The 13,268-nt window shown below is 38.8% G+C and overlaps 1 protein-coding gene across 4 annotated transcripts in view; it reads left to right on the top strand.

Annotated features, from left to right (window-relative positions):
* The window catches only part of LOC128855665 (uncharacterized), a 29,284-nt gene extending 16,240 nt beyond the window's left edge, over positions 1-13,044 (top strand). For 2 of the 4 annotated variants that reach the window (XM_054090752.1, XM_054090753.1), the window contains exon 2: positions 593-13,044. In XM_054090752.1, coding sequence (XP_053946727.1) covers positions 2,470-4,584 — 2,115 coding nt within the window. In that variant the 5' untranslated portion in view covers positions 593-2,469 and the 3' untranslated portion in view covers positions 4,585-13,044. The remainder of the gene's footprint in view (positions 1-592) is intronic. The other 2 variants (XM_054090754.1, XM_054090755.1) reach the window with 1 other exon arrangement.
* Positions 13,045-13,268: the final 224 nt, after the last annotated feature.

A 13,268-nucleotide genomic window follows, 5' to 3' on the forward strand; every position in this document is an offset into this window, starting at 1 on the left:
TCTTTGAATATGTCTATCTCTATTTATGCATACAGTTAGTAATTTTCGTAGGCAATAACAGTATAATGGCGAAAATACAAAAATGTAATATTGTAATTTGCCGGAAAATTAAAAAAAAAATAATTTCAATTTAGCCAATATATTTAATAACCTGCTTCGCTGGGGTAATTTGTGCTTTCGGTGCAATGATGTTTTTTTGCTTCCGTTTATTTTCCATATAAACATATGCTAGGTAAGGCTATTCTGAGCTTTATGATTGCTCATGAGAGGGGTAATTTGGATGAGAAACCAAAATCGTTCATCTTGATACCAATGGCGAAGGGGAAAGAGCGAAAAAACAGGAAAAGAGGAGAAGGTAACATAAATCTATGCAAATTTTAGTTTGAGATGGTTCAAATAACTGATAGAGTGACTGGCAATTTAAAGAGCATAATTTAAATGCAGCCTTAAAGCACAGTAGACAACTACAAATTTAAACACATTGCTTTCGAGGCAAAAAGTTTAGAGGTTTGCACATATGTATGTGTGCATGTATGTATGTAAGTGCATACTTGTGTATGCAAACTATCTAACAATCCAATTTCATATTTAGTGCTATTTAACGAATGCTCCAAATGAGTGCAATAAGCAGAAAAACATTCAAAAAATTTCTGCACTAAAAACTGCAGCATTAATATATGTATGCATGCATGTATGTATGTATATACTCATATGCACATATATATAACCAAAGTGGTGAAAAGGAAAGGTGAAAAAGAGACTTAAATGTATTCAAGTAAATTATAAAAATCTATAAAACAAAGCAAGAAATCGAAAACCTTTCACTGACACCCAAACCGTAAATAAATAAAGCACACATATCTACGTTTTTAAAAATAGACAAAATTCAAAGCAACACCAACAAATGTGCATATGCATACATTTAAAATAATAACAATTCCAACAATCAACAAATACACTCAAAAAACTCTCCGAATAACAGCGTGCCAACAATAATAACACCAACACTCTAACGATCCAGGTGCAGTGACGACGACAACGTCCGAACTAAAGTGCTATTTCATTGCCCACAAACAACTCGCGCAACGACGGCAGTGTGCAGTATTTGTGAACTGTTTTTGTTTTTCTTGCGATTGCTATTTATTTCATATTAAATCGGGTGCTGGTCGTTGGTACGCCTGCGCGTGTGCTAATAACTATGCCTGCCTACCCACCCCACTAAGCGCATGGCCGCATGAGTGTAACGCGTGTGTGTGAATCGCGTTTTTGTTTGTGTTTTACGAGTTACAAAGCGCAATGCGCAACGTGCAAAGTGTGGAAATACGCGAGCGAGAAAAGTAAAACCAAGTAAACCCCAAAAAACGAAAAAAAAAAATTAATAATAAAAATACTCTTACCATCCTTTGGACTGTGAACGCGGTCGTAGTAAATCGGTAGCCGTTGTATGTGCCTACGAGTGGTATCCCAAATCGATATTTGAATCGCTAAGTGCAGCGAGTGTGCAAAATGTAGCAAACTTTTCTTTTTAACGCCAACATTTTATATGTACAGTTGATGAGAAAACGAGTGCAGAGGCGCAGCAGCCTAGTAGACTCAGTGAATCGCGACGGGCAGTTAGTTGTCACTCTCTATATATCGTACATTATATAGATATATGTATGTGTATGTAGAGCTAATAAAGCGCGAAAAGTGACCGACAAAGTACCCAACTAACCTACATTCAAATTTAGATACAGACTCTCAGCCTCCGATATTACATACTTGAAGCGCGCATCGTCGTGCAACGGTTAGAAGAAGGCAAACAACATATGCACATACGTATATGCATGTATGTATGTATGTATATTAGTGCATCAAATAAAATATAAAGCAAAAGTCTGGAACGCCTGCGGAGTAGACAAGAATCTGCAAACTAGTTCGCTTGACAGAGGCAAAGGTGCTAATGCTGACGTTCGCTACTATTGCAAATGTATGTTTGTATGTCTGCATGCTTGTATGTATGTAAGTAGCATAAGGTGTGACGCGTATGCAGCCATAGTAAATTTTTAAATCAACTGACCAAAAGGCTATGCGCGTGAGAGCGGCGGTGAGCTGATAGTGCGGTGGGAAACAAGTTTAGTGCCACTAAAAGTGCAGCTACGACAACGGACCGCAAACAAAAAGTGACCTACAAATACAGGTTTTCGGTTGGATATTGTGTCGAACGACAACCAACAACCAACAACCAGCAACCAACAACCGACAGCCAGAGTCAGAACAACTGAGCAGCTAACATAAACATTAATTCACACACATACAGACACACATTTACAAACATATACATACACATATAAATTTACGAGCAATAAAGCATTGCTACTAAATACTAGCGGCTAGTACGACTAGACTTAGTAAGCTGCTACAACAACAACAACAGCAACAACTAGACTTAGGCGCAGCAAAGGAGACGACAACTAAGCAAAACCAGCTATGGCAACGCCAACAGCACTTACGGCCACAATACCACCAACTACTGCTACACCAACAAAAGTGATGTCTGCAACGGTGCCGGCAATGCCGTTGAAAAAAGCTGGACCGCCCGTTCCACCGAGGCCATCGCATGCAACAGCACACGCAGCAGCGGGTTTATTGAAAACACAACGCAACGGCGAATCAGTTATGAATGCTGCGGCAATACAGAGTCGTAGTGCAACAACAACAACAACAGCAACAGCAATCCCATCACCAACATCAACCAGTTCTGCTATGCGTTCGTCTTTGAATGGCCACGTGAGTGTTGAGCAGCACAACAATTCACAACATCCGATCATACAGAAGAAGCCATCATTGAGCTCAGTTGGAGCCGGAGCTGGCGGTCGTACAGTTATCTACAAGTCACCCTCAATGAGTGCACCCAAACGTCCGGAAACCGTATCGTCCACTGCGGTTACTGCGCCTACTACAAGGTCGGCTACGAATATCGGTCTCAAGCCACCGTTGAAGCTACGCAAAGCCCCCGATATACCGACAATGAAAAACAAAACAACAACCGTCCAATGTGATGTGAACACTGTGCTCGAGAAAGATGGTGGTGTCGTCATCAGCAAAGTGCCTGTTAGTAGTGTGACCGGCAAAAGTCCTCCGCCACCACCAGCAGCAGCAACAGCAACAAGCAGCTTAGTGAGTGCAAAAGCTGTGTCTAATGCAAGTGACAATGTTGTTATCGTCCAAACCGCGTCAAGCGTCGTCAATCTCAGTCGTCATCACTCTATGGGTAGCGGCTCGCCGAAATCGCAGTCGCAGGCGTGCAATCTCAAGGATACACGTCTGAGCTTGGGTCGCGCGGATTTCGAGCGTGTCGGCAAGATACAGCTCGATCAATTACCCACTTCTGTGCAGCCATTGCCACGTCCACGTAAAATTGTTAAGGTACCTGTTGCCACAATGGACTTGGATGATTCGTCCTCCGCAAATGGTGCACAATCGAACTCGTCGGGTGGCGGCATTTTCCGTCGTTCGAAAACTACACTCGACAATTTCACATCACGTGCCAATATCACTACGATCAATACGGCAGGCGTGGCCAACACGTTTCTTGGCGGTCGAACAGCTGAGTTGAAGAATAATTTGAAGAATGCGGCCGAACGTTTGTTCTCGGAAATTATAGTAAGTCAGCAGCGTCATGGTCACGAGTCGCCTATAATCACGAAACACGAGCCTGCTCTGCAACATCAGGCGCTGTTGGCACAGGAGTTGGCTGCGCAGCACCCCAATGCGGGCGGCGCTTCGGTAACTGTCGTCACAACCGGTGAGACGGCTAACAATTGCACGCGCATAAATATTAATACGAATGATAGCGCTCAGGCTTCGACGGTGGGTCAAGTAAAAAATTTACTCCAATCAACGAGCGAGAAAAAGACAGCTTTCCATGAGATACTCATATCCGAATTGGCAGCAATGCGTGGCAGAAGTAGTTCCATGGAGAACCTGACTAGTGCAGAGACACCTAAATCGATTAAAAAAGCGCAGACGCCACTAAGTAGTCCAGTATCCGAGCCGATTACTAAGATCACAACAGCAACGAACATCAATAACACAACAACAACAACGTCAGTAGCAACAACGAAAGTATCATCAAATAATATAACAAATAACTCCTCGAACAGTGGCCTCATCAAAACCTACAATAATAATGCACGCCAACGCCGCAATTCAATAGAGGATCAAGATCCCGACACGGAAGATGTCGATGCCGATAATGTGGAGGACACAGAAGATGGCGATGAAGACGAATTGCAGAAGAATATTCGCAACACTACATTGAATGGTGTCGGTACACCTAGGAAGCGTTGTCCTTCTGGCTGCTCGTCGGACTCCTCGCCATACGGCACTGAACGCTCGGCACGCATACGCACTTCCGATTGGATTGAGGTGGGCGATAATGGTAAAGAAGTGACCATGACTAGCTGTCACATTAGTTTGGAGGATTCGGGTTTGGAAGATGAGGAACGTTTGGATGAAATGTCATCGCTGGGCGTGGGCGATTCCTGGGACAGTGTAAAGGAGGCAGAAAATATGAAACGGTGCCGCAGTGTGAAGAGGTGAGTGTTTGCTTTTTTGTAATTTTTCTAAGATTTTTAACATAGTGGGCAGGGGGTAATGCAGGCAATGGCTTGCCATTATTCCATTCGAGGGATGATTTCTATATTAAAAATATATCACTTTGATTTAACTACGATTTAACTACCTCCGGATTGTTAACCATTTAGCCGGACGCAGTAGATCCGGTTTTTGTGAACGTTAATAAACTGGAAAGCAGTGGAAGTGGATAACTTAGAAAATTCCCGAAAAGGAACTTAAAGCTGTAGGGAATTCAAAGACGAATTCAAGTCAAAGTGATTGCGAAGGATCGTGACCGTTGGAAGCGTTTTGTAGAGGCTCTATGAGCCATCAAAAAGGACAGGAGTTAAGAGAGAACATCTAGGCGTCACTTTTGAAAGACCCTTTATAAAATGTTAGCTGTTTAGCTGCAAAATTCGCGGATAGCCACTAAAATTTTATATTCAAAACATATTTACTCTGAAAAGAAAAATTAGAATATTGTACAACCTAACTTAACAGGGATGCACCCTGTATAAAGAATGATTTTTCACCATCTGGGCGCCTAAGTGTTTTTAACCAATATTTTGCTTCCGGAGTGTGCAAGTCCTTCTTCTCTTATGTCTGTTTTGCAAAGACTGGGTAATCTTCTTCGCTTAGAATCATTTTCCATCCTGTTTCCTGTTAAGGTTTTCTATTTGTATGCAAACAAAACGCGACTGTGTAGATAAACGAAAAATTGCAGAAGTGCTGAAAATCTTTTTTTTTCGTTTTTAAATTCGTAAGTCAACAAATAGGACAACTGCTGGAACTGATATTTGATTAGTTAAGGACGTGTTGTTTACGCTTCCTGTCATAATCGATGACGATGATGATGAGTGGTAAGAGGAAAAAGTGAACACGCGGATGTTTACCGCAAGGCGAATCACATAATTTTGTTCATACATACCTATGTATGTGTGTGTACCTGTATACACACGAACGTAGTGGGGATGCATTTTTTATGCCAGCTCTCGGCTTGCACTTACCATTTTTCACAGAATAGTCTGCCAGCCAGCCTGTAATTAAGGTTGATAAACTGTAACAGCAATGAAGTCAACTTATTTATTATTTACTTTTACATATTTTGAAACCCAATGCACAGCGGGTTACGTGCTGCTCTTGCATTTTGCTTGTGTTTGTAAACCCAAAAAACCAACATTACCTTTTTGCTGTCCACAGGCGTTGGATTGCTATCTTTTGCGATAAGATGCCACCAAAAAAAGGTTTTTTATTTTATTTATTTTAAAATTTTTCGGTTTGTGTGTGTGTGTATGTGTGGAAGGCTGCAATGCGGCAACTGCAAGTCAATTCGCTGGCAAGTGGCAGGTCGTACGTGTAGATGCAGTTTGGTGGTGTCCCTGCAGTGTAGCGCCAATTTCTGCAGCAAAGATTCTAAAGTAGTTCATGAAGCTCTGCTTAATGGTAGGAGCCATGCGCTAACTAGTTTCAAAGTGTCTTGAATTGTACCACTTGCAAAAGTACCATTTGTTTGTTGTTGTTACTGTCAAAAGTTCTTTAAATAGCAATGCTCATCATCATTAGCACTACAGTTTTCTGCAGTCCATTGCTTCTGCAACTACGCCTCGCCACTTCAATCGACCCTCTGCTACGCCTTTCCAGTTTGTGATTCGCAATTTCCGCTAGTCAGCTGTGAGCTCATCAATTCGGTGTTTGTTAGTTGTGTTTAATTACTTTATTGGAAAGTGTTTTCATTAAGTTTGAAAATAAATAAAATTTTTAATTACCATACGTGTGCACATTAGGGTGAGCCAATTTTTTCTCGACGTCGTTCCTATAAAAAAAGGAGGTAAGAAAAAAAGTCCACTACAGCGTAGCTCTAAGGTCATTTTCGAGCCCTGAAATTTTTAAAAAAGTTACCTTTGATTACTACGAAGTCAGTCACAAAATGGCTCCTCGTTAAAAAGGTCGCATAGACCTATCGGATGCAATAAAAATAAATCAATATAAAAAGAGAAAAATCAATACACTGATATGTAAATAAACTGAAATGTATTAAAAAAAATCGTCAATATAAGAAAAGTTTCAGGTTAAAATCAGTTTAAAATCCAAGTCAAATTTAAAAGATAAAAAACAAAAACAAAAAAAATCGAAAGAAATTTCATTGAAACATGAAAACGAAATGCACTAAAAGTAATATCAAACCAGGGATTAAAAAAAAATTAACTCAATCCAAAAAAATAACACTGTAACGAAAAATAAAGAAGTACCGTAGTAACGGTACAGAGAAGTACAGTTCCAAGTCAAATTACGCCAAAAATCATTCCAATATTGTAAAAGTTTAAGTGGCTAAATGTTGTGAGCACAAGTGTATTTTTCTTTGTGCTTCTTTTCCCCGACTCTTTGAGAATGGATGACAGTTTTAAGAAGAACAAATACTTTTTGAGCTTCTCTTAAAATTTCGAAATTGACATTAGAGATTTTTTTCTTATAATTTTATATAGAATCCGAATCTGGTAGGAACGATGTTAAAAAAATAGTTCCATACAAGTTTACCCGCCCTAATGTACATATAATATATAAATTTGAATGCCCATATAGTCCGGGAGCCAGGGGTCGATTTTGGACTGCGTTTTTATACCATTAAATTCTTGACTTCTATACTTGTGACTTAGCTTTCATGAATAACGAAAGTGAACGTCAGTTGGCGCACCCGCGGTGGGAGTGATTGTGGGAGGGTACGAAACGTGTCGAAAAAAAATTTCTACGAACTCATTTTATACCGGCTGAAATTTTTTTCATGTATTGTTGACATTTAGTAGAATAAAAAAAAGTAGTCAGCTGCTCGGTGGAGGGAGGAAAACACGGTATTAAATGAGTTGTTACAAATTTTTATCGACACGTTTCGCAGCATCCCACGCACGTACCCACCGCTACTGGACCAGCTGACAGTTGGTTTCGTCATCCATTGGATTGCGTCTGCCTGCAGTATTAAAATCAGTGGGCATGAAATGATGAGGTCAAAATGACCCCTGGCTCCCGGACTAATAATCGAAAAAAAAATTTGTGATACTTTATTAAAAAAAAAAAACAAAAAAAAATCATACGTAATCTAATTTGTATTTCTTTTTGCAACTCATCCCAAACTGGTGACTTTCGACACAAATTGGACTAGTCCATTTTTGTCTTTTTTAAAATAGTTCGTTAATATATAATATAAAGCTGATATAATGCTGATGCAGTGGCTGGCTATTAGAATTTCCTAATACATCGCCATGTTAAAAATACCCGTTGCTAGCATTGAAAAGAGATAAAAGATGAACCACTTTAGCTGCAAAGCAAACTGGTAAGAAGGCAGTTCACAACTAATATGTTTAACTGCAGGGATTTCATATCGCCCTTTACACAAAAAAATAGTAGAAACTAAAAAAAAAAATTAAAAAAAAAACACACACCCACCCACATACTTATATTCTATAGCTATGAAAGATATAAATTTTTTTAATATAAACTTACATCTTAAAAAAACAGCAAGGAATCTAAAATGCTAGTATGTACATCTGCCTGGTGAGGGCATGCACGCCATGGGCGTCACTGACTTCTCGTTAAAATTGTGATTTACAAATACCAGTGGAATGAAAGTAAATATGCAGCTAAAATATTTATGATGCAGCGCCAAATACTCGCATACGAAGTGTAGGTGTTTTTAAATGCGCATCTACTGTATTTTTCCAATTGGCTATTGTATTCTATTTGCGCATTTTTCTTAGATTGTTTGCTGCTTTTGTTGCTTCTGCTTACAGTTTAACCCGCTTCTATGGCAGTGCAATAACTCACGTTGGAATGTTGTGAATCAATGGATCGCATTATCTGTGCACTTCTGTGCGAAAAGTACTTGAAATCGAGCATTGCAGTGCTACTGCTGTGCAACTTTAGTCGCAATCGGGCCATTTTTAAGAGTTAGCACCAACTTTTTTCGTAATTCGACTCAGCTCAATTTAGTCCCTTTTTACAATACATGAGACTTTTGCTTTTCTCAACACGAAATAAAAATTTTATATTTAAATTTTGCAATGCCTTCTAAAATACATATACCTCCACACATAAAATTGCAACGACAGCCCTTGAGGCCTTGAAAATTAACAAACATGTGATATATGCACTTGTCCATATGTATGTTGGAATGCTTTTTAACAGAAGGTGTACACAGATCCATGCATATTTGTGTGTGTTGCATTGTGAAAAGTTGCTGGCAGAAAATATAATGAAACAAACAGCTGTGCGGCTCTCACACGTGCATATTTATATGGCATATTCCACGGCGAGGTCATTAAAGCAATTTAAATCATCGCATAAAACTTTAAATTCAAATGAGTTATATTTATTATTTAGTCAATATTAATCACTGTGTTGTGAGCGACTGATCCTTATGATGAGTGTGACAACTTGTGTAGGTAGGCAAAAAATATTCATTATTATTCTATTAAACTAATTTCTTTTTTTTTAATAATTGGAGTTTATATATATTAACATACAATACCACTTTGTTAAAAAAGTTCCCGGAATATATTAGGAAAAATCATCAAAAGTGATATTCTTCTTCTTCTTGATTGGCGCGATAATCATGTAAGAGATTTTGACCGAGTTTAACAAAGCGCGCTAATCGTTTTTTCCTCGTACTAACCGGCGCCAGCTGGAAACAACCATCAACTCCAAATGTCAGCGCTTGATCCAGCTCTTGAAACATTTCTGGAACTATATTTTCGACTCTGACCGTTTTTGATTTTTCCATTACTTCCTTCGGCAGTTAAAACGCGTTCCCGCGTTCGCGTTGTTTTTTGGCTCGATTAAACAAAATAAATAAACAAATGCAGGGAGCCATAACAGCTTAATTCGATGGCTTTTGGTTGGTATTTGTTTCGTTTTTGGTCAACTGTGCGACGACGTGTTGTCAAGATGCGAAATTCATGAGCTGTTTTCCACAAAATCTTTCTTTTTTGGCGAATTGCTTTATGTAAATGTCTCATAATGCCCCAAATAACACCATCGTCCATCTTAACTGCCTGACTTTCTGGTGGTGTAGAATACCAATATAATCCATAAACACGAGTATCGCTTCCTTGTTTGACTGAAATCGTCGTGGTTTTTTTAGTCTTGGTTCATTCGAAGCTCTCCAATCACTCGACTAATGTCTGCACTGCGTGTCGTGTTCATGAACCCACGTCTCGTGTCCAGTAGTGATGCGTTTTAAGAATGTTGGTTCGGATTCAGCCTTGGAAATCATGTGTCTGGTGATATGAACGCTGTCTTTTTTTTGCGTGAAATTCAGGTCCTTTGGGACCAACTTTACAGCAACACGGCGCAAATTCAAACTATTAACCATAATTTCCTTAACCAATCCACAAGTAATGTTAAAGTCCTCTACCAGCTCTCAAATGGTTGATTTCAGTTATTGATCAACTTGTTTTTTACTTTATTCATGTTTTCATAAATTTTCTATGTCGACGACATGCGACGAAGCTCGTTCGTCTCGATGAACTAACGATCTCTTCTGAAGCGTTTATGCCACTATAAAACGACGGCTTTCTTAAAGAGCATTATTACCGAAAAAATTTCCTAACATTCCTAAGGTTTTCGCACCATTGGTCTGGCAACCTGACAAAAAAAAAAACAGAACTGAAATCACTTGACTAAGAGCGTCACCTGAAGTTGTTCCGGGAACTTTTTGATCAAGATGTATGCTATCATCCATCATAACTAAGCAAAGGGTAATTAAATTGTGGCGATGTGGCCATAAGTAATGTCATTTTTAACTTTTCTAAAAAGTTTCGTCACATTCTTTCCCGGAAATTCCAGTTCTGATATTCCTTGTCTGCAGCACGCTTTCATTACCACTATTCTCATCTGGGAACTTCAACACATTATTATTGGGTTGGGTTCTTGGACACGACGGAAATTAAATGGCGGACCATCTAGCTAAGGAAGGGGGAAAATACCCCTAATTAGTCCTTAATCTTTCTGCGGACTTGCAAAGGGCTACATCAACGAGCTTTTCAAGAGGTGTGAGGAGAAGGAGTTCGTTGAACACTGGCAAAATTCTATCGGTCATTTCAGATTTTGAACTGGTTACTTTACAAGCCACAAAAAAAATGGACACTGAAAATTCAGAACACATTCATTGTAAATGTCCTGCACTAGGCGGAAAACGGCTCAGCACCATGGTGGTACTGCCGTGCCTCCATATAAACTACGGAACAGTAAACCCCAGAATGTGTATCGCAGACGATACAATATGGAACGATTAATAAGCTTTACTAGATCATATGGTACATAAGTATGTATAGTGCAGAGAAGAAAGATCCAGCGACTCCGTTTACTAGGACCTGTCATCCGAATGGATACAGGAAGAGGAAGACCTCTTTTGGGTTGGAAAGATCAGGTGGAGATTTGGAGGACTTGACTTGGTGTGTCAAAATGGCACCGGTTAGCACGAGAAAGAAACGGCCAAAGCCGCTTAAGCGGTTATCACGCCAATCTTGGAGAAGAAGATTCTCACTAGAGAGGAGTCCGTATTAAGATACGTAATCAGTAATTCCGAAAACCCCAAAGTGGACATTTTCGGCCGCACAAGCAACGAAACCATTGACCTTTTACGGGAAAAGTTTCCGGACCGTGTTATCTCTCGAAGAGGTGATCACAATTGGCCACCGAGATCTTGTGATTTAACACCTTGTGACTTTTTTCTTTGGGGCCACGTGAAACAGAAGGTCTACGCCAACAGCCCAGGGTCAATTGAAGACCTCAAAGATGGAATTCGTGAGGCTATTGAGGACATAGGGCAGCCACTTTTCAATTCGGTTATGGAAAATTTTATGAAAAGGATATTGTCCTGTAAGCGTGGTCGCGGTGGTCATTTATCTGATGTTATTTTTCACTATTAACGGCATACCTTCCTCTTATTGGAAAACCCTTTACATCCACAATTCATAAAAAAGCATTGAAAGCAATAAAATACTTTTCGTCAACTCAGTAAATGCCGACCAGAAGTTCCCTCATAAGCAAGAAGTTCACCCTACATAAGTCAAGCTTTAATACAAATTTTTCGTTTGATTTGAGCGGTTCTTAGTATTGTTGCAAAATTTTGACGCATTCTTTAAATAAGAAATCCAATTTTTTGTGCTCTTTGTTCAAACTTTTAATAATAAGAGAATTGCACAATCAATCGTGGCAGGTAATCGCCTTCAAGAAGCAGCTTTTCCAACACTGGGTATGGAAGCTATGATAAATATTTACTCTTATTTATTTGTTCATATGTATTATATACACTTCTAATCACACATATACAGATATGTACATATATTTGCACTTAGCGAAAAATAAATTCAATCACTAGCTCAGTGACATGATTCTGGTATGCAAGTGGCAAGTGGCAAGTGTCTCTAAGCCAGTGAGTCGCCCTCACTCTCGTTTAATATCTATGAATACTAGCATGGCAAGAGACGTACATAAGTCATATATGTTATTGTTTTTTATAAATAAATGCAAATTGAAAGGAATTCACTCGAACCACGCTAACAACCAACACCAACAACACACAAGTGGATAGTTATTTCTTTGTTGACACCGTTCGCGGGCTGGTAAAGCTGCGCTTATTGGACTACTTGTACGAGTATACAAACATGTGCATTTCTACAGTTTTGTTCATATTAAAAGAGCTGGCAATTTTTTTTTTTTAATTTTTTAAATAATTATGAATTAAAAACGTTTACACTTGTCCGTTAAGCGCCTGATAATGGACAAATTTGAAACTATTTTAAATTATCGCGATAGAACTGCTTTGAATGGAGTTTGCCAACTTCAACCTTAAGCCCAGTTTACATAGACGACCATTTGATTTTGATACGCAATATTAAATTTTTCAGCTTTTTAAAATAGAAGTTTATAGAGATGGTCAGCAGAACTCTAGTCACTCTACCTATCACTCCTAAACTTGGCATTTTTATCACGCAGAAGAATTATGGAATGTAAGATTACACAGAGTGAAGTGGAAAAAGAGCATAGCTTTACCATTATGTAATTCTAGATCAGATATAGGGGAGAACTGAGAAGAGTGTTTCAAAATAGTCAGAGATAGAAACACACGTGAAAAGTTAGGTTAGGTAAAATGTTAACAAAAATGACAATAGAAAAAATAATTGTTTGAAAACATAACAAAAATAATAATAATAAAAAATAAATGTAATATAAATTGAATTAAAACTAGCACATGATCAAAACAAAATATTGACGTGATAACGTCTTATAATTCGATTTAACAGGCTGCACGCACGAACCCACGTTACCTTACTCATATTAGTGTTACCTTGCTCATTAGTGTTACCTTGCTCATATTAGTGTTACCTTGCTCTTTAGTGTTACCTTGCTCTTTAGTGTTACCTTGCTCATTAGTGTTACCTTGCTCATTAGTGTTACCTTGCTCATATTAGTGTTACCTTGCTCTTTAGTGTTACCTTGCTCTTTAGTGTTACCTTGCTCATTAGTGTTACCTTGCTCATATTAGTGTTACCTTGCTCTTTAGTGTTACCTTGCTCTTTAGTGTTACCTTGCTCATTAGTGTTACCTTGCTCATTAGTGTTACCTTGCTCATATGTAGTTACCTTGCTCATTGCATTGAATGAACTGCAAATTCT

The sequence above is a fragment of the Anastrepha ludens genome, chromosome 2 (genome assembly GCF_028408465.1).
Source record: "Anastrepha ludens isolate Willacy chromosome 2, idAnaLude1.1, whole genome shotgun sequence".
In the NCBI taxonomy this organism is placed as follows: domain Eukaryota; kingdom Metazoa; phylum Arthropoda; class Insecta; order Diptera; family Tephritidae; genus Anastrepha; species Anastrepha ludens.